Source organism: Bombina bombina, chromosome 4 (assembly GCF_027579735.1).
Source record: "Bombina bombina isolate aBomBom1 chromosome 4, aBomBom1.pri, whole genome shotgun sequence".
Lineage (NCBI taxonomy): Eukaryota > Metazoa > Chordata > Amphibia > Anura > Bombinatoridae > Bombina > Bombina bombina.
In genome coordinates this window covers 583,125,502-583,152,101 of record NC_069502.1, presented here as the reverse complement: position 1 = coordinate 583,152,101, position 26,600 = coordinate 583,125,502, and the positions used below count along the sequence as shown (strand labels likewise).

The following is a 26,600-nucleotide window of genomic DNA, read 5'->3' as shown; positions in this document are numbered from 1 at the left end:
ATTTGCTCGAATTCATCTCAGACCACTGCAATTGTGCATGCTCAAACAGTGGAATGGGGATTATGCAGATTAGTCTCCTCAAATCCAACTGGACCAGGAAACCAGAGATTCTCTTCTCTGGTGGTTGTCTCAGGATCACCTGTGTCAGGGAATGTGCTTCCGCAGACCGGAGTGGATCATCATAACGACCGACGCCAGTCTGTTAGGCTGGGGCGCGGTCTGGGGCTCCCTGAAAGCTCAGGGCCTATGGTCTCAGGAAGAGTCTCTTCTCCTGATAAACATTTTGGAGCTGAGAGCGATATTCAATACGCTCCAGGCTTGGCCTCAGCTAGCGGCGGCCAAGTTCATCATATTTCAGTCGGACAACATCACGACTGTAGCATACATCAATCATCAGGGAGGAACAAAGAGTTCCTTAGCGATGAAGGAAGTAACCAAGATAATCAGGTGGGCGGAGGATCACTCTTGCCACTTATCTGCGATTCACATCCCAGGAGTAGACAACTGGGAAGCGGATTTCCTAAGTCGTCAGACTTTTCACCCGGGGGAGTGGGAACTTCACCCGGAGGTGTTTGCTCAGCTGACTCAGCTTTGGGGCATTCCAGAGTTGGATCTGATGGCGTCCCGTCAGAACACCAAACTTCCTTTTTACGGATCCAGGTCCAGGGACCCCAAGGCGGCATTGATAGATGCTCTAGTAGCGCCTTGGTCCTTCAATCTGGCCTATGTCTTTCCACCGTTTCCCCTTCTCCCTTGGCTGATAGCCAGAATCAAACAGGAGAAGGCCTCTGTAATTCTGATAGCGCCTGCGTGGCCACGCAGGACTTGGTATGCAGACCTAGTGGACATGTCATCTGTCCCACCATGGACACTGCCAATGAGGCAGGATCTTCTAATACAGGGTCCATTCTTGCATCCAAATCTAGTTTCTCTGCAGCTGACTGCTTGGAGATTGAACGCTTAATTCTATCCAAGCGTGGGTTCTCTGAATCAATCATAGATACTCTGATCCAAGCTAGAAAACCTGTCACCAGGAAAATTTACCATAAGATATGGAGGAAATATCTTTGTTGGTGTGAATCCAAGGGTTACTCGTGGAGTAAGATTAGGATTCCAAGGATATTGTCTTTTCTATAAGAAGGATTGGAGAAAGGGTTATCAGCTAGTACCTTAAAGGGACAGATATCTGCTCTGTCTATTTTGTTACACAAGCGTCTGGCAGAAGTACCAGACGTTCAAGCGTTTGCACAGGCTTTAGTCAGAATCAAGCCTGTCTATAAACCTGTGGCTCCTCCATGGAGTCTAAATTTAGTTCTTTCAGTTCTTCAAGGGGTTCCGTTTGAACCTTTACATTCCATAGATATTAAGTTATTATCTTGGAAAGTTTTGTTTTTGGTAGCTATATCTTCTGCTCGAAGAGTTTCAGAATTATCTGCTTTGCAGTGTAATTCACTGTGACGAACCAAGGTTATCCAACCCTGCGCCAGTCACTTATTTGGCACAGAAAGGGTTATCGGCCCCCTTTTCTGTCACCTATAGGTCACAATCTAGCCACACCAGGCAAGCTTGTGATTCAGTTTAGTGGGTGCAAGGGTGAATCCCACTCCCTAGTCTGTACTAGACGTAAGAGAAATGCCCTAAACTCCCTTTTTAATGCCACCCACACTAAACCAACAATCCTATAGCTCAAATACTGCCGCCACTTAAAATTTATTAAAGGGGAAATCCTAAGAAAAAACCCAGACTTTACACATTAACTCTAGAAATACAATTTAGCAGAAAATAACCTAAATTATACAGTTCTAATTTTCCAGTCTCTTTCAGTAACGTGGTTCAATTATTAGACAAAGGCAAAACTTAAAGGAATTATTTATTATGCCAAAAATATTATGCACAATGCATTATTAATAAAAAGTTGTTACAAATAAAATTACACATGCAAACAGCGTTTTAAAATAAAAAGGAGAAAAACAGAATTGAATACTTTACTAGCTTCAAGATCTGCGCCAGGGACTGGCATGAAAATGATGGCTCCTTACTTCTGTACAGCAGCTCCCCTTGTAAGAATGACAATCTTATTGTTAAAAAAATAAGATTCTTAAACCTACTTTTCAGAGATCAGGTTGCTTAACCACACCCTCCTGGGCGGGCTAAGAAACCCCCTTGTCTTTATGACCTTCAATAGACTAATTTCTTGCCTGAGATTATACAAGCCAGTATAATTTCTGCTAGGTAAGAAATTTCTATATTTACATATTTAGAACCTTTTAGTTTTATTGGGAGAATCGGTTTGATATCAAATATGCCATAGGTTGTCATATTTACCTTCCTTTAGGTTATAACAGTTTTAACCCACATATGTACATAATATACCAATGTCCTGTCAGTGACCTGGTCAGTTTTTGTAATGAAGGGCCTGTTTTGCATCAGGCATTCTATTGACAGCTTAAGCCATAAACTTTATCCTGTGTATCTCTGTGACTAAGAGCTTCAGTGACTTTATGACCCAATGCATACACACTAACATTTGGTGGCTATTTAGGGGGTTCTGGCACTTCAAAGAAAATACAAACACAATTCTTCTTGAAAACAAATAACTGTTTTGAGTGCAAGCTAAACAAAGTTAACTCCTTAGCAGTTGAATCCTGAGATATTTGTGACACCTCCCCCAATAAGAGACGCAAAAGGGGGTGGCTACGAGCCCTTTATTACCCATTCCTTAGTTTTGCATAACCAAAACAGTTATATTAATACAGTTTGTACTAGGGATGCACCGAAATGAAATTCTGGACCGAAACCGAAAATTCAGGAGGCCCTTGGCCGAAAACTGAAACCGAAAATGACTTTTTTATTTCAAAAATTATTTTAAAATAGTTTTTTTTCTATAATTTTATTATAATATTAGAGTTTTTATTGAAATTAATGAATCTGAAATGAAAAACTACAAGCCAATAAAATAAATAACCATTAACCACACTTTTATTGAAAGTAACACACCGAAACTGGACAGAAAAATAACTTAAAAAAGCAAAATAAATAAATATCTATTTCTGTTATATATGACTGAATGAAGAATAATATATTGTTGATAATTAATTTAATATAAATATACATTCTTCATTCAGTTCTATGTAACAGACTCAGATTTAAGAGATTTTTTTGTTTTTGTTTACCAGTTATCCAAATTAAATATAGGCCTAGAAAACTTTTATATCTATGCAAAACAGTAAGGGCTAGATAGATTACATTTGATTGGTAAGCTTTACCAATGCTCTGTCTGATTAATGAAAGCTGTTTAAATCAAAACTCTCTCCCTGTACTCTTGTCTCTATATCCTCACTCTCTTGCTGTACTCTATTCTCCCCCCCCTCACTCTCTCCCTGTACACTTGTCTCTCCCCCCTCACTCTCTCCCTGTACTCTTGTCTCTTCCCCCTCACTCTCTCACTGTACACTTGTCTCTCCCCCCTCACTCTCTCCCTGTACACTTGTCTCTCCCCCCTCACTCTCTCCCTGTACTCTTGTCTCTTCCCCCTCACTCTCTCCCTGTACACTTGTCTCTTCCCCCCTCACTCTCTCCCTGTACACTTGTCTCTTCCCCCCTCACTCTCTCCCTGTACACTTGTCTCTCCCCCCTCACTCTCTCCCTGTATACACTTGTCTCTTCCCCCTCACTCTCTCCATGTACTCTTGTCTCTTCCCCCTCACTCTCTCCCTGTACACTTGTCTCTTCCCCCTCACTCTCTCCCTGTACACTTGTCTCTCCCCCCTCACTCTCTCCCTGTACTCTTGTCTCTTCCCCCCTCACTCTCTCCCTGTACTCTTGTCTCTTCCCCCCTCACTCTCTCCCTGTACACTTGTCTCTCCCCCCTCACTCTCTCCCTGTACTCTTCTCTCCCCTCACTCTCTCCCTGTACACTTGTCTCTCCCCCCTCACTCTCTCCCTGTACTCTTGGCTCTCCCCCCTCACTCTCTCCCTGTACTCTTGGCTCTTCCCCTGTGCTCCCCCCTCGCTCTCTCCCTTTACTCTTGGCTCTTCCCCTGTGCTCCCCCCTCACTCTCTCCCTGTAATCTTGGTTCCCCTTCACTCTCTCCTTGTACTTTTCTCCTCACCCCCAGTTCTCCCTCCTTACAAATTCCCTGAGTTCTGCACTTGACTATGTGTCACTAACCTGTGATCTCAGTGTTTCTCCCCACTGTATTGCAGGAGGTAATAGTTACCTGCGCAGTGTGTGATGGGAGTTTTAGTAACAGATTCCTTTGATACCTTTATGTTTTTAATACAAGCGCTCTTACAAGAACTACAGCCCACAACACAACTTGGGAAAGTACCAATCCCCTACATTACCTAGACTGTTTGCAGTGCTGCTAAGGCTGCAGTGTATTGTAGTTTTCATTTGCCCAATTGTTTGTTATATGAGGCTCGATTGAGGATCATTTGGATTACAAGTCCCAGGAGGCGGCGCAGAGACAGAGGTGACAGTGAGTAGCAGGAAGCAAGGGGTGGTACAAAACTCTGGAAAAGGCGGAGCCTGAGAGTGTTTTTTCCGGCGCATCCAGCTGTAGCTTCAAGGTAAAAATATTATATATAATGTGGAGGAAGAGTTGCTCCGTTAAGAGACAACGGAGGTTTGATTTACAGCAGCCTAACGCAGAGCAACCCCTCTCTACCTTCCCACACTACACAGCTGCAAATCAAGCCTCCGTTGTCTCTAACGGAGCTGAACTGCTGAACCGGAGCAACTCTTCTTCCACACCAACAGTACACTGGAGCCTTTCAGGAAGTGCAGATTCTGCAGAAAGAGGAACCGCTCTAGGTAGGAAAGGAGGGAGGAGGCTGTGCTGCAGTGACTTAATGCGTGAGTGGCATTGTGGGAAATGTAGCTTCTAACCCAAATGGCCTAAAGGCCTCTAGCTGCACCGGCCTTAATTTTAGGTGCGGTGAATGCAGTAAGTGGCGGCCAGCAAGTGTAGGTTTGGGGCAGATAAAGCATGCAATTCTTGGCTGGTTTGCCCCTCTTTCGGCCTGAATGGGATAGGCCCATTTTTGGCCGAAAATTTCGGCGGCCGAAATTTCGGTGCATCCCTAGTTTGTACCTCTGTGATTATCTTGTATTTAAGCCTCTGCAAACTGCCTCCTATTTCAGTTCTTTTGACAGACTTGCATTTTAGCCAATCAGTGCTGGCTCCTAGGAACTCCATGTGTGTGAGCACAGTATTATCTATCTGAAAGACCTGAGCTAAGAGGCAGCATTCAAGGCCTTAAAAATTTGCATATGAACCTCCTAGATTTAGCTTTCAACTAAGAATATCAAGAGAACAAAGCAAAATTGGTTATAGAAGTACATTGAAAAAATGTTTAAAATTACACTATCTGAATAATGAAAGTTTGTTGTGGACTAGACTGTCCCTTTAATATCTTTTCCTACCTTTTTTGCTTGGCTATATGTCAGACTAGTTTCAAGTAGGGTGGGAGAGGTCTTATAGAGCTCCTGGGTTTGGGAATATTTGTCTCCTAGTGGCAGGGAAGAGTAATTCCCAGGAGTAATAGACTCTAACCACCATGAAATAAATTATTTTATTAGGTGAGCATAAATTGTTTTTTCCTTCTTGGTACAATTTTATTGCAACTTTTTTTTTTTAAATGTAGATTTTTAGAGTCAGAAAAAGTTACTGATGATGGTTCACTTCATCCTTATGAGGAAATGGAGGCGCAACTTCCTTCAAAACTTATAGAGGAGCTGAATGGCTTATGTTTGTATATTGGACGTCTGAATGAACTACCAAGCAACATTCTTGGGGCCTTCACTATCCAACACCATGGCAAGGTTCTTATCTAAACACAAATTTAAATCCTCTTAAAATGTAAATTTCCTTTAGCTCATCTAGGTTTCTGTTTGCTTGATTCAGGCCTTGTTTCTTATAATTTTAAAGGGCCTAACTAGTCGAAAAATTGAATGCTCTAAATCATTACAGCATGTCATTTTATGACTATCGACCCTGCGCTACTGTGTGATTAACCCCTTCAAAGAGGTTTAACACACAGTAAGACTACCGCTTAGGACCCACTGAACTCAGATGTGTGACTAGCGCTCCTGATTGGTTCAGCACAGTAATGAAAGGTTGATAGTCATAAAATGACATGCTCTAATAAAGGGACATTGTACTTAAAAGCTTTTGGTTCTCCATCTGAAAGCGACTATTTAAAAATGTATTACCATGTGTTCTTGTCTTGTGGTTCCCCCCCCCTCCTCTCTGAATAAACCAACTTTTTCTGGGGAGCTGTGTTTTATAAGCCAGTGAGCAGTAGATACTTCAGTATAAGTTGTACACAGACATACACTAAAATTTAAAATGTGTTTATTTCACCTTTTCTTTGGGCAAAAATATTTTTAGCATGTTTGTGTCACTTTCATATATATGACAAATATATACTATTTATTTTACTTGCCTCCTGCTTCCTGTGTTATTACGCTGAACATGATGTAAAGTATTTAACAATATGTTAAAATAAATAAAATAAATCCTATTTACTAAAACATTGGGGGGGGGGGGGGAAGTGTCTGTCTGTCCTAGATTGTATGAGCTTACATTTAAACATGAAAACAAACTAGTGTATGCACCCTAGGCCTGTTCCCTGTTGTGCTCGCTTGTGTAATATTTGCATTGTTTTATGAGACTCAAAATGTGTTGTTTCTCCAACATAGGTGTGTCCGGTCCACGGCGTCATCCTTACTTGTGGGATATTCTCTTCCCCAACAGGAAATGGCAAAGAGCCCAGCAAAGCTGGTCACATGATCCCTCCTAGGCTCCGCCTTCCCCAGTCATTCTCTTTGCCGTTGTACAGGCAACATCTCCACGGAGATGGCTTAGAGTTTTTTAGTGTTTAACTGTAGTTTTTATTATTCAATCAAGAGTTTGTTATTTTAAAATAGTGCTGGTATGTACTATTTACTCTGAAACAGAAAAGAGATGAAGATTTCTGTTTGTAAGAGGAAAATGATTTTAGCAACCGTTACTAAAATCGATGGCTGTTTCCACACAGGACTGTTGAGAGGAATTACCTTCAGTTGGGGGAACAGTGAGCAGACTTTTGCTGCTTGAGGTATGACACATTCTAACAAGACGATGTAATGCTGGAAGCTGTCATTTTCCCTATGGGATCCGGTAAGCCATTTTTATTACAGAAAGAAAAAAAGGGCTTCACAAGGGCTTTTAAGACTGTAGACATTTTCTGGGCTAAATCGATTTATATATAAGCATATTTTATACTCCATAGCCTTGAGGAATTATTTTAATCTTGGAAATTATGTAAAATAACCGGCAGGCATTGTAGTGGACACCTTATTCTCTAGGGGCTTTCCCTAATCATAGGCAGAGTCTCATTTTCGCGCCTCTATTGCGCACTTGTTTTTGGGAAGCATGACATGCAGATGCATGTGTGAGGAGCTCTGATACATAGAAAAGACTTTCTGAAGGCGTCATTTGGTATCGTATTCCCCTTTGGGCTTGGTTGGGTCTCAGCAAAGCAGATACCAGGGACTGTAAAGGGGTTAAATATAAAAACGGCTCCGGTTCCGTTATTTTAAGGGTTAAAGCTTCCAAATTTGGTGTGCAATACTTTTAAGGCTTTAAGACACTGTGGTGAAATTTTGGTGAATTTTGAACAATTCCTTCATACTTTTTCACAATTGCAGTAATAAAGTGTGTTCAGTTTAAAATTTAAAGTGACAGTAACGGTTTATTTTAAAACGTTTTTTGTTCTTTGTTATCAAGTTTATGCCTGTTTAACATGTCTGAACTACCAGATAGACTGTGTTCTGAATGTGGGGAAGCCAAGGTTCCTTCTCATTTAAATAGATGTGATTTATGTGACACAAAATTTAGAGAAAATGATGCCCAAGATGATTCCTCAAGTGAGGGGAGTAAGCATGGTACTGCATCATCCCCTCCTTCGTCTACACCAGTCTTGCCCACACAGGAGGCCCCTAGTACATCTAGTGCGCCAATACTCCTTACTATGCAACAATTAACGGCTGTAATGGATAATTCTATCAAAAACATTTTAGCCAAAATGCCCACTTATCAGCGAAAGCGCGACTGCTCTGTTTTAGAAAATACTGAAGAGCATGAGGACGCTGATGATATTGGTTCTGAAGTGCCCCTACACCAGTCTGAGGGGGCCAGGGAGGTTTTGTCTGAGGGAGAAATTTCAGATTCAGGGAAAATTTCTCAACAAGTAGAACCTGATGTGATTACATTTAAATTTAAATTGGAACATCTCCGCGCTCTGCTTAAGGAGGTGTTATCTACTCTGGATGATTGTGAGAATTTGGTCATTCCAGAGAAATTATGTAAAATGGACAAGTTCTTAGAGGTCCCGGGGCCCCCCGAAGCTTTTCCTATACCCAAGCGGGTGGCGGACATTGTAAACAAAGAATGGGAAAGGCCCGGTATACCTTTCGTCCCTCCCCCCATATTTAAGAAATTGTTTCCTATGGTCGACCCCAGAAAGGACTTATGGCAGACAGTCCCCAAGGTCGAGGGGGCGGTTTCTACTCTAAACAAACGCACCACTATACCCATAGAAGATAGTTGTGCTTTCAAAGATCCTATGGATAAAAAATTAGAAGGTTTGCTTAAAAAGATGTTTGTTCAGCAAGGTTACCTTCTACAACCAATTTCATGCATTGTTCCTGTCACTACAGCAGCGTGTTTCTGGTTCGATGAACTAGAAAAGGCGCTCAATAATAATTCTTCTTCTTATGAGGAGATTATGGACAGAATTCATGCTCTCAAATTGGCTAATTCTTTCACCCTAGACGCCACTTTGCAATTGGCTAGGTTAGCGGCGAAAAATTCTGGTTTTGCTATTGTGGCGCGCAGAGCGCTTTGGCTAAAATCTTGGTCAGCGGATGCGTCTTCCAAGAACAAATTGCTTAACATTCCTTTCAAGGGGAAAACGCTGTTTGGCCCTGACTTGAAAGAGATTATTTCTGATATCACTGGGGGCAAGGGCCACGCCCTTCCTCAGGATAGGTCTTTCAAGACCAAAAATAAACCTAATTTTCGTCCCTTTCGCAGAAACGGACCAGCCCCAAGTGCTACGTCTAGTGGGCTGGGGCGCGGTCTGGGGACCCCTGAAAGCGCAGGGTCTTTGGTCTCGGGAAGAATCTACTCTCCCGATAAATATTCTGGAACTGAGAGCGATTTTCAATGCTCTCAAGGCTTGGCCTCAGCTAGCAAAGACCAAGTTCATACGGTTTCAATCAGACAACATGACGACTGTTGCGTACATCAACCATCAGGGGGGAACAAGGAGTTCCCTGGCGATGGAAGAAGTGACCAAAATCATTCAATGGGCGGAGACTCACTCCTGCCACTTGTCTGCAATCCACATTCCAGGAGTGGAAAACTGGGAAGCGGATTTTCTGAGTCGTCAGACATTTCATCCGGGGGAGTGGGAACTCCATCCGGACATCTTTGCCCAAATCACTCAACTGTGGGGCATTCCAGACATGGATCTGATGGCCTCTCGTCAGAACTTCAAGGTGCCTTGCTACGGGTCCAGATCCAGGGATCCCAAGGCGACTCTAGTAGATGCACTAGTAGCACCTTGGACCTTCAAACTAGCTTATGCATTCCCGCCGTTTCCCCTCATCCCCAGGCTGGTAGCCAGGATCAATCAGGAGAGGGCGTCGGTGATCTTGATAGCTCCTGCGTGGCCACGCAGGACTTGGTATGCAGACCTGGTGAATATGTCATCGGCTCCACCATGGAAGCTACCTTTGAGACGAGACCTTCTTGTTCAAGGTCCGTTCGAACATCCGAATCTGGTCTCACTCCAACTGACTGCTTGGAGATTGAACGCTTGATCTTATCAAAGCGAGGGTTCTCAGATTCTGTCATTGATACTCTTGTTCAGGCCAGGAAGCCTGTAACTAGAAAAATCTACCACAAAATATGGAAAAAATATATCTGTTGGTGTGAATCTAAAGGATTCCCTTGGGACAAGATAAAAATTCCTAAGATTCTATCCTTTCTTCAAGAGGGTTTGGAGAAAGGATTATCTGCAAGTTCTTTGAAAGGACAGATTTCTGCCTTGTCTGTGTTACTTCACAAAAAGCTGGCAGCTGTGCCAGATGTTCAAGCCTTTGTTCAGGCTCTGGTTAGAATCAAGCCTGTTTACAAACCTTTGACTCCTCCTTGGAGTCTCAATTTAGTTCTTTCAGTTCTTCAGGGGGTTCCGTTTGAACCCTTACATTCCGTTGATATTAAGTTATTATCTTGGAAAGTTTTGTTTTTGGTTGCAATTTCTTCTGCTAGAAGAGTTTCAGAATTATCTGCTCTGCAGTGTTCTCCTCCTTATCTGGTGTTCCATGCAGATAAGGTGGTTCTGCGTACTAAACCTGGTTTTCTTCCGAAAGTTGTTTCTAACAAAAACATTAACCAGGAGATAGTCGTGCCTTCTTTGTGTCCGAATCCAGTTTCAAAGAAGGAACGTTTGTTACACAATTTGGATGTAGTTCGTGCTCTAAAATTCTATTTAGATGCTACAAAGGATTTTAGACAAACATCTTCCTTGTTTGTTGTTTATTCTGGTAAAAGGAGAGGTCAAAAAGCAACTTCTACCTCTCTCTCTTTTTGGATTAAAAGCATCATCAGATTGGCTTACGAGACTGCCGGACGGCAGCCTCCTGAAAGAATCACAGCTCATTCCACTAGGGCTGTGGCTTCCACATGGGCCTTCAAGAACGAGGCTTCTGTTGATCAGATATGTAAGGCAGCGACTTGGTCTTCACTGCACACTTTTACTAAATTTTACAAGTTTGATACTTTTGCTTCTTCTGAGGCTATTTTTGGGAGAAAGGTTTTGCAAGCCGTGGTGCCTTCCATCTAGGTGACCTGATTTGCTCCCTCCCTTCATCCGTGTCCTAAAGCTTTGGTATTGGTTCCCACAAGTAAGGATGACGCCGTGGACCGGACACACCTATGTTGGAGAAAACAGAATTTATGTTTACCTGATAAATTACTTTCTCCAACGGTGTGTCCGGTCCACGGCCCGCCCTGGTTTTTTAATCAGGTCTGATAATTTATTTTCTTTAACTACAGTCACCACGGTATCATATGGTTTCTCCTATGCAAATATTCCTCCTTTACGTCGGTCGAATGACTGGGGAAGGCGGAGCCTAGGAGGGATCATGTGACCAGCTTTGCTGGGCTCTTTGCCATTTCCTGTTGGGGAAGAGAATATCCCACAAGTAAGGATGACGCCGTGGACCGGACACACCGTTGGAGAAAGTAATTTATCAGGTAAACATAAATTCTGTTTTTTGTTTGTTTTATCTGTAATCTGTTTACATTCACTAGGTTTTTCCAGCAACCTGGCATCTGCTTCACCTTCACCTAGATATTCATTGGTCTATTTTAGAAATCCTTCACATTTTAGGAGACAAAATGCAAGGTACTATCTTCACTGTGATTTTGCTTTGTTTGTATATACAGTGTGTGTGTGTATGTATATATTTATATTTATATATATATATATATATATATATATGTGTGTGTGTGTGTTTGTATATAAATACGTGTGTGTGTGTGTGTATCTTCTTGACTCGCTAAGTTTTATCTTTTTTGCAGCTTTACATTTCATAGTAACATCAGTATCCGTTATAGAAACATACTCTTATGTTCATCACATGTACAGGTAAAAAAATGAATGCATTCATAACCTATGGGAAATACAGCACCTGGTATAAAGACACCCTAAACAAAGCATTGAAGTATCCCTCCCACTTCCACTACCCTCTCATTCAGGCAGAGAGAGGTGTTCTGCTGAAGTTTATGAATTTAATGCTTTCAATGGATTGTTTCCTTCAAGAGAGAGCAGGGGAGATGTTAAAAGCCATGTAATGCTCTTAGAAGAGTTTTGGTATGTGCTAGCTACTGGATGTCACAAGGAAGTTCCTATGCCTCTTCCAGTTTAGCCATGCTATCCTCCCTTTCAGGCAAACCGTGTTAGTTACACTGATTTTCCTTTATGTTACAGGACTCTCCAGAAGGATAGAAAATGGGTAAGTCCTGATTTCTTACAATATCCTCTCTAATGGCTTGTTGCCTAACAATGAGAAGATTTTTGTTGTTGTTAATTGGTCATTTTATTGTTACAGAAATGTAGTAAGATCGTGTGATACATTCGACCGCTTTTAGTACAAAAACTTAATGTAACTAAATAGTTGAAATCATGCTCACTATTGTGTTAAAGATTCTGGGTGAAGGTGCTTCTTATTAACCACTAAATAGTTTGCTGTCTGGTAAGTCCCTCTTGCATTATGTCCCCAATCCGAAGGGCATAATATTTTGTGGTTGCATAGTGATTTTGTCTTTTGATGGAAGATTGTTTATTGCTGGTGTAGAGGTTACAATGTCCTGATATGCCATCCATGTTCAGCGGTAGTTATAGTGTTCCTTGGTGAGAATTGAGATTGAGGCTATAAGGTAGAGAGGGGTAGGATTATGTAGGATAATAAGAAGAGAAGAGCGGAAGGATAGAGAGAAGGGGTTGTTGTTGCAGGTCAGGTCTATTTTCTTAATGTTGAAGCCAGGGAAAGGAAGACAGAAAGTCAATTTATACTGTTCTGGGTGGGATTTGTTGGGATGTTGTCGTTTTCATGTTGTGCATTGAACATGCTTTCCCAAAGAAATTTGACCACTAGTAATAAGGCTATCCTGTTTCTCCTGAGGTATCCATATTCTTCTAGACTTTTCAGCTTTGATACGGTTTCCTTTCACATGTTAAGGGATGGTGTTATGGCTGTTTTAAAGTGGCGGGTTATTACTGACTTAGCTGCATTTATAACTATCTGTAGGATTAATAGTTTTAATGTGCATGATATTTTTGGTAGGGCATTAGAGAGAGGATTTTTTTAATCAGATTGCCATTCAACCTGAAATGTTTTTTTCTATCAATAGACCCCAGGGCCAGTAAGGGGTTAATTGAACTCCTTTATTAAGCACACACTATTAGGCTTGAGCCATACATAAGATCTCAAGACGGAGGTAGTTTTCTGATGGGGCATATTAGAGCGATCTGCTCAGAAGCGGCACTGGGTCCTCCAACTGGACTTGCCATTTGAAACCATTTTGTGCCTCTGTCAGATGATATGGGGGGGCCTGTGACATGGTCTCATGCCCCCCAAAAAGCTCACACTCGCTATTTGGCTCCCACGAATGGAGAATTAATACATTGCAAGTTAAATGTGTCCAGAGACACCGGAAAAAATTTGCGAAAAGCGCTCTTCCTACACACAAGGTCTCTGGCGGTGGACGTGTTGACGACTTCCGCCGCAGGCAGTTTTTGCTCCATCCCTGCCTTGAAGCAAGTGCGCAACTGCTTTGGAGTAGAGCGGCAGCGTTGGAGTTTCAGCCAGATACATAGGTGGTGAGGCACCTCAGATGGAGCATTTGATTAAAGTAGGAATGGGGGCACATATTTGGGGGGAAATAGGTGTGGGGCTCAGTTATTTCACTCCTTTTATTATAGTGCACCATCTGTGTTAACTCCTGCACCCCCTACATAGTCAGTATGGATGATTCTATTCTTGAATCTAGTCTGGAGGAGACTTGTTCTATTCCTTTATTTGATTCTAATAAATGCATGCTATGCAGGTTACATACTGTGTGTCCACCTGCTCAATTATGCAGCTCATGCCTTACATATTTTCTGCAGTCTCATTTAGGGGGCTCTGGTATTCAGATGTCCGTGGTCTCTCCACCATCTAATTCTAGCCCTGGACGTTCTACGGATTCACAGACCTCAGTATGCCCAGATATGCCAGTCCTCCAGCGGCAAACGGCAACCCCTATTCCTGTGCATGCAGTTCTTTGCGACCCCATTGCACAAACGCAATGTGGGTTTGGAGCTTTTCCCCATGCCCAGTTACTATCTGCTATGTCTGCTGCCCTGAGCGCTATGCCAGTTGCAGGGAAGAGGAAGGTTAAATACTGCTTCTCTGTATCTATAACCAGTAGTTCTCTTGGAGCTGCAGTGACCATCCATATACAACCTTCTGATGTTGGTGATGCCTTGTCTAGTTCCGAAAGGTGAACTTTCATCATCTGACAGAAGGGGAACTTTCATCCACTGAGGATGTTTTGTTTAGATTTAAAATTGAGCACTTAAGATACTTACCTAAGGAAGATTTAAGTACATTAGATGTACCAGAGTCTAAATCCACAGAGGAAAAACATTCACACGCTCTATATTGCTTTTAAGCTTAAGTTGAAAACTGAAGTGTTCCCGGTACCTTAATTGGTGGCGGACATTATATTTATGGAATGGTAACAACCTGGTGTTCCATTTTCTACCCCTCCAAACTTTAATAGAATGATTCCTGTGCCAGATAGTCAGTTCGAAGTGTGGAATACTGTGCCTAAGGTAGACGCCACCATTTCCACTCTGGCTAAACGCACTACTATTCCGCTGGAGGGATAGCACATCTTTCAAGGATCACATAGATAGGAAATTAGAGGGCTATCTGAGGAAGGTTTTCCTTCAGGGAGGTTTGCTTTTCCAACCAGCCATAGGGATAGCTGCGGTGACTGGGGCTGCCACCTTTTTATGTCCTTTTTATGTGACTCCATATCTGATCTGATTTCAGTAGAATCCCCTTTAGAGGATATTCAAGGCCGCATTCAGACCCTAAAGACGGCTAATTCCTTCATATGTGATGCCATTATTCAAATAATTTTTCTCTATGCCAAGAACTCTGCTGTTCATTCCACTCCTTGGCCTTTTGTGGCTCAATTCATGGAGTGGGTAGGTCTTATGTTTGCAGCTTGGGACTCTTACTTTTGCTCGCTTTCCTCTGAGACCTCTACAGTTATGTATGCTCAGGCAATGGAATGGAAATCATTTAGACCTGTCTCAAGTAATATCTCTTAAACTAGAGACGAGAGAGTCTCTCTCCTGGTGTCTGTCTCAGGAACCCATTCTGCAGGGCCCATCCTGGGATATTATAACAAAAGATGCAAATTTGACAGGGTGGGGCGCTGTGTTGGGTTCTCTGAGAGCACAGGGAACCTGGTGACCAGAGGAAGCGAGTCTTCAATGCTCTTCTTTCGTGGTCCCAGCTTACGTTCCATCCGCTATATTCAATTGGACATCATCACTACCGTAGCTTATGTCAACCACCAAGGCGAGACGCGCAGCTCTCTGGCGATGCTGGAAGTGTCTCTTATGCAATGGGCAGAGACGTACAGATGTCAGATATTAGCCATCCACATTCCAGGTGTGGAGAACTGGGAAGCGGATTTTCTGATCAGGCAGACTCTTCACCCTGGGAAATGTTTTTGCCCCTGCAGAGGCGTCTTTTAGGAGAAGGTTCTTCAAGCTGTGGTGCCTAGTAATTATGGACTGCCTTCTCTACCTTTCCCTCCCTAAAATTTTCGTGGACTCCACAGCTTGGGTATTGGTTTTGCATAGTTTTTGAATGTCAATTTCATTGGAAGGAAAATTATAATTTATGCTTACCTGATAAATTATTTTCCTTCTTGGCAGTGAGAGTCCACAAAACCACCCTGAAATAGTGTAGTGGCGGCAGTCTTACTGTACCTCTTTACCCCTTGTGTCTCTACATTTCCTTATCCTCGGCTTGAATTACTGAGAGGGTAGGGTAAGTGGAAGGGATACTTCAATGCTCTGTTTTGGGGTGTATTTGCCTTCTCGTGGTGGGCAGGTGCTGTATTTCCCATAGGTTATGAATGAATTTGTGGACTCTCACTGCCAAGTAGGAGAAGAATTTATCAGGTAAGCATAAATTATGTTTTTCTTTATTGGTTAGACAATTTCAGTCAGAAATCTGATGCAGGACGATCAAAATTAAAAATAAAACTGTACTAGAACCTGTAATGTTCAGTAGTAAAATGTTCAAGGTACTGAGCTATGTTACTTGGTAATCACCTTTGCAGTTTTATAATAACATCACATAGATAATATGATTAGTCCATCTTGGTAACAAGTGAAATGTGTTCAACAATATCTTTAACCCCTTAGTGACCACAGCACTTATCAATTTTCTTACCGTTAAGGACCAGGGCTATTTCTTTTGCATGATGTACCGAGTCCACGGATTCATCCTAACTTGTGGGATATTGTCCTTCCTGACAGGAAGTAGCAAAGAGAGCACCACAGCAGAGCTGTCTATATACCTCCCCCCTTAACTCTACCCCCCAGTCATTCTCTTTGCTGGCTCTAAGCAGGAAGAGTAAAGAGAAGAGGTGTTAAACTGTTTTATTTTATCTTCAATCAAGTGTTTGTTATTTTTAAATGGTACCGGTGTTGTACTATTTACTCTCAGGCATGACAGGAGATGAAGATTTCTGCCTGGAGGATGATGATCTTAGCATTTGTAACTAAGGTCCACTGCTGTTCCCACAGAAGCTGAGGAGTACAGGAAAACTTCAGTGTGAGGAACGGTTTCTTGCTATACAGCAATGAGGTATGTTCAGTCATATTTTCTGCACAGACTGTGTTAACTCAGAAAGGCTGACAGTGTCCCCATTAGGGGAAGGGTAAGCAGTAATCCTAGTTTATAAGGGGCATTACTAGCTTGCATAAAGGGTTAATTTTTTGTGGGCACTCAGTTTGTTATATGAATTTGGGACAAACGTTTTTGTGTCTGGGAGTAACGTTTTCTGTTTTATGGGACATTTGCTTGAGGGTTCTTTGGGGTTGTTTATAACCCACATGGCTTTCAGGCAGGGTTTGTTAGTTTTGTGTAGGCCCCAGCAACATCGAGTGAGGTGGGTGGGGCCTACATTTACAAGCAGCAAGCAACTTCTCCTGAGGTCCTGAGAGTCTTCTGAGGGACTAATTGAAGCTTTAAACCCCATATTATCGCTTCCTAAGGGCAGGTAGGGCCACAGCAGAGCTGTGGCAAGGGGCTTTAGGGGTTTTTAACCGGTTTTAGACATATTTCAATCCGTTTTTTTTCATTTGGGGGTTTATTGCTTATTAACTTGTGGTTCAATCCTTCTAAAGCTTAGTGGGTACACTGTTAAAATATCAGAAAAATTTAAGCAATTTTAACCTGTTTTGCAGTTTGTGTATGCCTTTTTTTCTCTTAAAGGCACAGTACCGTTTTTGCAAATTGTGTTTTTTTTTCATTAAATAAAGTGTTTTCCAAGCTTAATTGCTTTATTACTAGTCTGTTAAACATGTCTGACACTGAGGAAACTCATTGTTCAATTTGTTTAGAAGCCATTGTGGAACCCCCTCTTAGAATGTGTCCCACTTGTACCGATATGTCTATAAATTGCAAACAGCATATTTTGACTTATAAAAGTTTGGCATTAGATGATTCTCATACAGAAGGAAATCAGGTTTTGCCATCTAGATCTCCCCAAGTGTCACAACCACAAGCGACGCCAAATACTTCTAGTGCGTCTAATTCTTTCACCTTGCAAGATATGGCTTCAGTTATGAATACTACCCTCACAGAGGTTTTATCTAAGCTGTCTGGGTTGCAAGGGAAGCACAGTAGCTCTGGGTTAAGAACAAATGCTGAGCCTTCTGACGCTTTAGTAGCCGTATCTGATATTCCCTCACAATGTTCTGAAGTAGGGATGAGGGATTTGCTGTCTGAGGGAGAGATTTCTGATTCAGGAAAGATGTTCTCTCAGACAGATTCAGATATGACGGCATTTAAATTTAAGCTAGAACACCTCCGCTTATTGCTCAGGGAGGTTTTAGCTACTCTGGATGATTGTGACCCTATTGTAGTTCCAGAGAAATTGTGTAAAATGGACAAATATTTAGAGGTTCCTGTTTGTGTTTCCGGTCCCTAAGAGGTTTTCGGACATTGTTACTAAGGAGTGGGATAAACCAGGTATTCCATTCTCTCCCCCTCCTGTTTTTAAGAAAATGTTTCCCATTTCTGACACCATGCGGGACTCATGGCAGACGGTCCCTAAGGTGGAGGGAACTATTTCTACCCTGGCTAAGCGTACAACTATACCTATTGAAGATAGTTGTGCTTTCATTGATCCTATGGATAAAAAATTAGAGGGTCTCCTAAAGAAAATTTTTGTTCATCAAGGTTTTCTTCTTCAACCTATAGCATGCATTGTTCCTGTAACCACTGCAGCTGCCTTTTGGTTTGAGGCTCTAGAAGAGGCTCTTCAGATGGAGACCCCACTAGATGATATTTTGGACAGAATTAAGGCTCTTAAGTTGGCTAATTCTTTTTATTACAGATGCCGCTTTTCATCTTGCTAAATTAGCGGCTAAGAATTCAGGTTTTGCCATTTTAGCGCGTAGAGTGTTATGGCTTAAGTCCTAGTCAGCTGATGTGTCATCTAAATCTAAGCTTTTGTCCATCCCTTTCAAAGGTAAGACCCTATTCAGGCCTGCATTGAAAGAGATCATTTAAGACATTACTGGAGGGAAGGGTCATACCCTCCCTCAGGATAAGTCAAATAAGACAAGGACCAAACAAAATAATTTTCGTTCCTTTCGAAACTTCAAGAGTGGTCTCTCTACCTCTTCCCCTGCTGCAAAGCAAGAGGGGAACTTTGGTCAATCCAAGCCAACCTGGAGACCTAATGAGGCTTGGAACAAGGGTAAACAGGCCAAAAAGCCTGCTGCTGCCACTAAGTCAGCATGAAGGGGTAGCCCCCGATCCGGGACCGGATCTAGTAGGGGGCAGACTCTCTCTCTTTGCTCAGGCCTGGGCAAGAGACGTTCAGGAGTCCTGGGCAGTAGAAATTGTAACCCAGGGATACCTTCTAGATTTCAAGGATTCCCCTCCAAGGGGGAGGTTCCATCTTTCTCAATTGTCTGTAAACCCGACAAAAAGAGAGGCGTTCTTAAGCTGAGTAGAAGACCTTTTTACCATGGGAGTGATCTGCCCAGTTCCAAAAGCAGAACAGGGGCAGGGGTTCTACTCCAATCTGGTTATAGTTCCCAAAAAGGAGGGAACCTTCAGACCAATTCTGGATCTCAAGATCCTAAACCAATTCCTAAGAGTTCCATCTTTCAAGATGGAGACCATTCGGACTCTCTTACCATTGATCCAGGAGGGTCAATATATGACCACCGTGGACTTAAAGGATGCGTATCTACACATCCCTATCCACAAAGATCATCACCAGTTCCTCAGGTTTGCCTTTCTGGACAAGCATTATCAGTTTGTGGCTCTTCCTTTCGGGTTGGCCACGGCACCGCAAATCTTCACGAAGGTGCTAGGGTTCCTTCTGGCGGTTCTAAGGCCACGGGGCATAGCAGTGGCACCTTATCTAGACGACATTCTAATTCAAGCGTCGTCCTTCCAACTAGCCAAGTCTCACACGGACTTAGTGTTGGCCTTTCTTAGGTGTCACGGTTGGTTGGAAAGTGAACGTAAAAAAAGAGTTCTCTTTCCCCCCTCACAAGAGTTTCATTTCTAGGGACTCTGATAGACTCAATGGACATGAAAATATTTCTGACGGAGGTCAGCAAATCAAAGAATTTGTCCACCTGCCGAGCTCTTCATTCCATTCCTCGGCCGTCAGTGGCTCAGTATATGGAGGTAATCGGACTAATGGTAGCGGCAATGGACATAGTTCCGTTTGCTCGCTTGCATCTCAGACCACTGCAACTATGCATGCTCAAACAGTGGAATGGGGATTATGCAGATTTATCTCCTCAGATAAATCTCGATCAAGAGACCAGAGAGACTCTTCTTTGGTGGTTGTCACAGGATCATCTGTCCCAGGGAATGTGTTTCCGCAGGCCAGCATGGGTCATAGTGACGACGGACGCCAGCCTATTGGGCTGGGGTGCAGTCTGGAATTCCCTGAAAGCACAGGGTTTGTGGACTCAGGAGGAGGCTCTCCTCCCGACAAATATTCTAGAACTGAGAGCGATATTCAACGTGCTTCAGGCGTGGCCTCAGCTGGCTTCGGCCAGATTCATAAGATTCCAGTCGGACAATATCACGACTGTAGCATATATCAATCATCAGGGGGGAACAAAGAGTTCTTTAGCGATGATAGAGGTTACCAAAATAATTCGATGGGCAGAGACTCACTCTTGCCATCTATCAGCAATCTATATCCCAGGAGTGGAGAACTGGGAAGCGGATTTTCATCATTCGGCAGACTTTTCATCCGGGGGAGTGGGAACTCCATCCGGAGGTGTTTGCACAATTGATTCAGCAATGGGGCACACCAGAATTGGATCTGATGGCGTCTCGTCAGAACGCCAAACTTCCTTTCTCCAACATAGGTGTGTCCGGTCCACGGCGTCATCCTTACTTGTGGGATATTCTCTTCCCCAACAGGAAATGGCAAAGAGCCCAGCAAAGCTGGTCACATGATCCCTCCTAGGCTCCGCCTACCCCAGTCATTCTCTTTGCCGTTGTACAGGCAACATCTCCACGGAGATGGCTTAGAGTTTTTTAGTGTTTAACTGTAGTTTTTATTATTCAATCAAGAGTTTGTTATTTTAAAATAGTGCTGGTATGTACTATTTACTCAGAAACAGAAAAGAGATGAAGATTTCTGTTTGTATGAGGAAAATGATTTTAGCACCGTAACTAAAATCCATGGCTGTTCCACACAGGACTGTTGAGAGCAATTAACTTCAGTTGGGGGAACAGTGTGCAGTCTCTTACTGCTTGAGGTATGACACATTCTAACAAGACGATGTAATGCTGGAAGCTGTCATTTTCCCTATGGGATCCGGTAAGCCATGTTTATTAAGATAGTAAATAAGGGCTTCACAAGGGCTTATTAAGACTGTAGACTTTTTCTGGGCTAAATCGATTCATTATTAACACATATTTAGCCTTGAGGAATCATTTATTCTGGGTATTTTGATATGATTATATCGGCAGGCACTGTTTTAGACACCTTATTCTTTAGGGGCTTTCCCTAATCATAGTCAGAGCCTCATTTTCGCGCCGGTATGGCGCACTTGTTTTTGAGGACAGCATGGCATGCAGCTGCATGTGTGTGGAGCTCTGATACATAGAAAAGTCTTTCTGAAGGCATCATTTGGTATCGTATTCCCCTTTGGGCTTGGTTGGGTCTCAGCAAAGCAGATTCCAGGGACTGTAAAGGGGTTAAATATAAAAACGGCTCCGGTTCTGTTATTTTAAGGGTTAAAGCTTCCAAATTTGGTGTGCAATACTTTTAAGGCTTTAAGACACTGTGGTGAAATTTTGGTGAATTTTGAACAATTCCTTCATACTTTTTCGCAATTGCAGTAATAAAGTGTGTTTAGTTTAAAATTTAAAGTGACAGTAACGGTTTTATTTCAAAACGTTTTTTGTGCTTTGTTATCAAGTTTATGCCTGTTTAACATGTCTGAACTACCAGATAGATTGTGTTCTGACTGTGGGGAAACCAAGGTTCCTTCTCATTTAACTATATGTATTTTATGTCATAAAAAAATTTAGTAAAAATGATGCCCAAGATGATTCCTCAAGTGAGGGGAGTAAGCATGGTACTGCATCATCCCCTCCTTCGTCTACACCAGTCTTGCCCATACAGGAGGCCCCTAGTACATCTAGTGCGCCAATACTCCTTACTATGCAACATTTAACGGCTGTAATGGATAATTCTATCAAAAACATTTTAGCCAATATGCCCACTTATCAGCGAAAGCGCGACTGCTCTGTTTTAGAAAATTCTGTAGAGCATGAGAACGCTGATGATATGGTTTCTGAAGGGCCCCTACACCAGTCTGAGGGGGCCAGGGAGGTTTTGTCTGAGAGAGAAATTTCAGATTCAGGAAACATTTCTCAACAAGCTGAACCTGATGTGAACCTCCCCCCATATTTATAAAATTGTTTTCCTATAGTCGACCCCAGAAAGGACTGATGGCAGACAGTCTCCAAGGTCGAGGGGGCGGTTTCTACTCTACACAAGCGCGCCACTATACCCATAGAAGATAGTTGTGCTTTCCAAGATCCTATGGATAAAAAATTAGAAGGTCTGCTAAAGATGTTTGTTCAGCAAGGTTCCCTTCTACAACCAATTGCATGCATTGTCCCTGTCACTGCAGCCGCGTGTTTCTAGTTTGATGAGCTAGGAAAGGCGATTATTAGTAATTCTTCTTCTTATGAGGAGATTATGGACAGAATTCGTGCTCTTAAATTGGCTAATTCTTTCACCCTAGACGCCACCTTGCAATTGGCTAGGTTAGCGGCGAAAAAATTCTGGGTTTGCTATTGTGGCGCAGAGCGCTTTGGTTATCATCTTGGGCAGCGGATGCGTCTTCCAAGAACAAATTGCTTGACATTCCTTTCAAGGGGAAAACACTCTTTGGCCCTGACTTGAAAGAGATTATCTCTGATATCACTGGGGGCAAGGGCCACGCCCTTCCTCAGGATAGGTCTTTTCAAGACCAAAAATAAACCTAAGTTTCGTCCCTTTCGCAGAAACGGATCAGCCCCAAGGGCTACGTCCTCTAAGCAGGAAGGTAATACTTCTCAAGCCAATCCAGCCTGGAGACCTATGCACGGCTGGAACAAAGGAAAGCAGGCCAGGAAACCTGCCACTGCTACCAAGACAGCATGAAATGCGGGCCCCCGATCCGGGACCGGATCTGGTGGGGGGCAGACTCTCTCTCTTCGCTCAGGCTTGGGCAAGAGATGTTCTGGATCCTTGGGCGCTAGAAATAGTCTCCCAAGGTTATTCTCTGGAGTTCAAGGGGCTTCCTCCAAGGGGGAGGTTCCACAGGTCTCAGTTGTCTTCAGACCACATAAGAAGACAGGCATTCTTACATTGGGTAGAAGACCTGCTAAAAATGGGAGTGATTCATCCTGTTCCATTAGGAGAACAAGGGATGGGGTTCTACTCCAATCTGTTCATAGTTCCCAAAAAAGAGGGAACGTTCAGACCAATCTTAGATCTCAAGATCTTGAACAAGCTTCTCAAGGTTCCATCGTTCAAGATGGAAACCATTCGAACACTTCTTCCTTCCATCCAGGAAGGTCAAGTCATGACCAAGGTGGATTTCAAGGATGCGTATCTACATATTCCTATCCACAAGGAACATCATCGGTTCCTAAGGTTTGCATTCCTGGACAAGCATTTCCAGTTCGTGGCATTTTCTTTCGGATTAGCCACTGCTCCTAGGATTTTCTCATAGGTACTAGGGTCCCTTCTGGCGGTGCTAAGACCAAGGGGCATTGCTGTAGTACCTTACTTGGACGACATTCTGATTCGAGCGTCGTCCCTTCCTCAAGTAAAGGCTCACACGGACATTGTCCTGGCCTTTCTCAGATCTCACGGATGGAAAGTGAACGTGGAAAAGAGTTCTCTATCTCCGTCAACGAGGGTTCCCTTCTTGGGAACTATAATAGACTCCTTAGAAATGAGGATTTTTCTGACAGAAGCCAGAAAAACAAAACTTCTAGACTCTTGTCGGATACTTCATTCCGTTCCTCTTCCTTCCATAGCGCAGTGCATGGAAGTGATAGGTTTGATGGTAGCGGCAATGGACATAGTTCCTTTTGTGCGCATTCATCTAAGACCATTACAACTGTTCATGCTCAGTCAGTGGAATGGGGACTATTCAGACTTGTCTCTGAAGATACAAGTAAATCAGAGGACCAGAGACTCATTCCGTTGGTGGCTGTCCCTGGACAACCTGTCACAAGGGATGACCTTCCGCAGACCAGAGTGGGTCATTGTCACGACCGACGCCAGTCTGATGGGCTGGGGCGCGGTCTGGGGATCCCTGAAAGCTCAGGGTCTTTGGTCTCGGGTAGAATCTCTTCTACCAATAAATATTCTGGAACTGAGAGCGATATTCAATGCTCTCAAAGCTTGGCCTCAGCTAGCGAGGGCCAAGTTCATACATCAACCATCAGGGGGGAACAAGGAGTTCCCTAGCGATGGAAGAAGTGACCAAAATCATTCTATGGGCGGAGTCTCACTCCTGCCACCTGTCTGCTATCCACATCCCAGGAGTGGAAAATTGGGAAGCGGATTTTCTGAGTCATCAGACATTGCATCCGGGGGAGTGGGAACTCCATCCGGAAATCTTTGCCCAAGTCACTCAACCGTGGGGCATTCCAGACATGGATCTGATGGCCTCTCGTCAGAACTTCAGAGTTCCTTACTACGGGTACAGATCCAGGGATCCCAAGGCGGCTCTAGTGGATGCACTAGTAGCACCTTGGACCTTCAAACTAGCTTATGTGTTCCCGCCGTTTCCTCTCATCCCCAGGCTGGTAGCCAGGATCAATCAGGAGAGGGCGTCGGTGATTTTGATAGCCCCTGCGTGGCCACGCAGGACTTGGTATGCAGCTCTGGTGAATATGTCATCGGCTCCACCATGGAAGCTACCTTTGAGAGACCTTCTTGTTCTAGGTCCGTTCGACCCACTCCAGCTGACTGCTTGGAGATTGAACGCTTGATCTTATCAAAGCGAGGGTTCTCAGATTCTGTTATTAATACTCTTGTTCAGGCCTGAAAGCCTGTAACCAGAAAAATTACCACATAATTTGGTATATCTGTTGGTGTGAATCTGCAGGATTCCCTTGGGACAAGGTTAAGATTCCTAAGAGTCTATCCTTCCTTCGAGAAGGATTGGAAAAAGGATTATCTGCAAGTTCCTTGATGGGACAGATTTCTGCCTTGTCTGTGTTACTTCACAAAAAGCTGGCAGCTGTGCCAGATGTTCTAGCCTTTGTTCAGGCTCTGGTTAGAATCAAGCCTGTTTACAAAATTTTGACTCCTCCTTGGAGTCTCAACCTAGTTCTTTCAGTTCTTCAGGGGGTTCCGTTTGAACCCTTACATTCCGTTGATATTAAGTTATTATCTTGGAAAGTTTTGTTTTTGGTTGCAATTTCTTCTGCTAGAAGAGTTTCAGAATTATCTGCTCTGCAGTGTTCTTCTCCTTATCTGGTGTTCCATGCAGATAAGGTGGTTTTGCGTACTAAACCTGGTTTTCTTCCAAAAGTTGTTTCTAACAAAAACATTAACCAGGGGATAGTTGTGCCTTCTTTGTGTCCTAATCCAGTTTCAAAGAAGGAACGTTTGTTGCACAACTTGGATGTAGTTCGTGCTCTCAAATTTTACTTAGCAGCTACTAAGGATTTCAGACAAACTTTGTCTTTGTTTGTTGTTTATTCTGGTAAACGGAGAGGTCAAAAAGCAACTTCTACCTCTCTCTCCTTCTGGATTAAAAGCATTATCCGATTGGCTTATGAGACTGCCGGACGGCAGCCTCCTGAAAGAATCACAGCTCACTCCACTAGGGCTGTGGCTTCCACATGGGCCTTCAAGAACGAGGCTTCTGTTGATCAGATATGTAAGGCAGCGACTTGGTCTTCACTGCACACTTTTTCTAAATTTTACAAATTTGATACTTTTGCTTCTTCTGAGGCTATTTTTGGGAGAAAGGTTTTGCAAGCCGTGGTGCCTTCCATTTAGGTGACCTGATTTGCTCCCTCCCTTCATCCGTGTCCTAAAGCTTTGGTATTGGTTCCCACAAGTAAGGATGACGCCGTGGACCGGACACACCTATGTTGGAGAAAACAGAATTTATGTTTACCTGATAAATTACTTTCTCCAACGGTGTGTCCGGTCCACGGCCCGCCCTGGTTTTTTTAATCAGGTCTGATAATTTATTTTCTTTAACTACAGTCACCACGGTAACATATGGTTTCTCCTATGCAAATATTCCTCCTTAACGTCGGTCGAATGACTGGGGTAGGCGGAGCCTAGGAGGGATCATGTGACCAGCTTTGCTGGGCTCTTTGCCATTTCCTGTTGGGGAAGAGAATATCCCACAAGTAAGGATGACGCCGTGGACCGGACACACCGTTGGAGAAAGTAATTTATCAGGTAAACATAAATTCTGTTTTTTAAGGGTCCAGGTCAAGGGATTCTCAGGCAGTACTGATAGATGCTCTAGCAGTACCCTGGTCGTTCAACCTGTCTTATGTGTTTCCACCATTTCCTCTCCTTCCTCGTTTGATTGCCAGAATCAAACAGGAGAGAGCTTCAGTGATTTTGATAGCACCTGCGTGGCCACGCAGGACTTGGTATGCAGACCTGGTGGACATGTCATCTCTTCCACCATGGACTCTGCCACTGAGACAGGACCTTCTCATTCAAGGTCCGTTCCAGCATCCAAATCTAGTTTCTCTGCGGCTGACTGCCTGGAGATTGAACGCTTGATTTTATCCAAGCGGGGTTTCTCTGAGTCGGTCATAGATACCTTGATTCAGGCTCGAATGCCTGTCACTAGGAAAATTTATCATAAGATATGATGTAAATATCTTTATTGGTGCGAATCCAAAGGCTACTCATGGAGTAAGATCAGGATTCCTAGGATTTTGTCCTTTCTCCAAGAAGGATTGGAGAAGGGGCTATCGGCTAGTTCCTTAAAGAGGCAGATATCTGCTTATCAATTCTACTGCACAAGCGTCTGGCAGATGTTCCAGACGTTCAGTCGTTCTGTCAGGCTTTAGTTAGAATCAAGCCTGTGTTTAAACCTGTTGCTCCCCCATGGAGTTTGAATTTAGTTCTTAAAGTTCTCCAAGGGGTTCCGTTTGAACCTATGCATTCCATAGATATTAAGCTTCTATCTTGGAAAGTTCT

General features: G+C 43.2%; 1 protein-coding gene across 1 annotated transcript in view; it reads left to right on the top strand.

Annotated features, from left to right (window-relative positions):
• MMS22L (MMS22 like, DNA repair protein) overlaps positions 1-26,600 on the top strand; it is an 881,591-nt gene that overhangs the window by 61,893 nt on the left and 793,098 nt on the right. The window contains exons 5-6 of the mRNA XM_053712068.1: positions 5,650-5,827; positions 11,370-11,463. Of these exons, the coding sequence (XP_053568043.1) occupies positions 5,650-5,827; positions 11,370-11,463 (272 nt within the window). The remainder of the gene's footprint in view (positions 1-5,649; positions 5,828-11,369; positions 11,464-26,600) is intronic.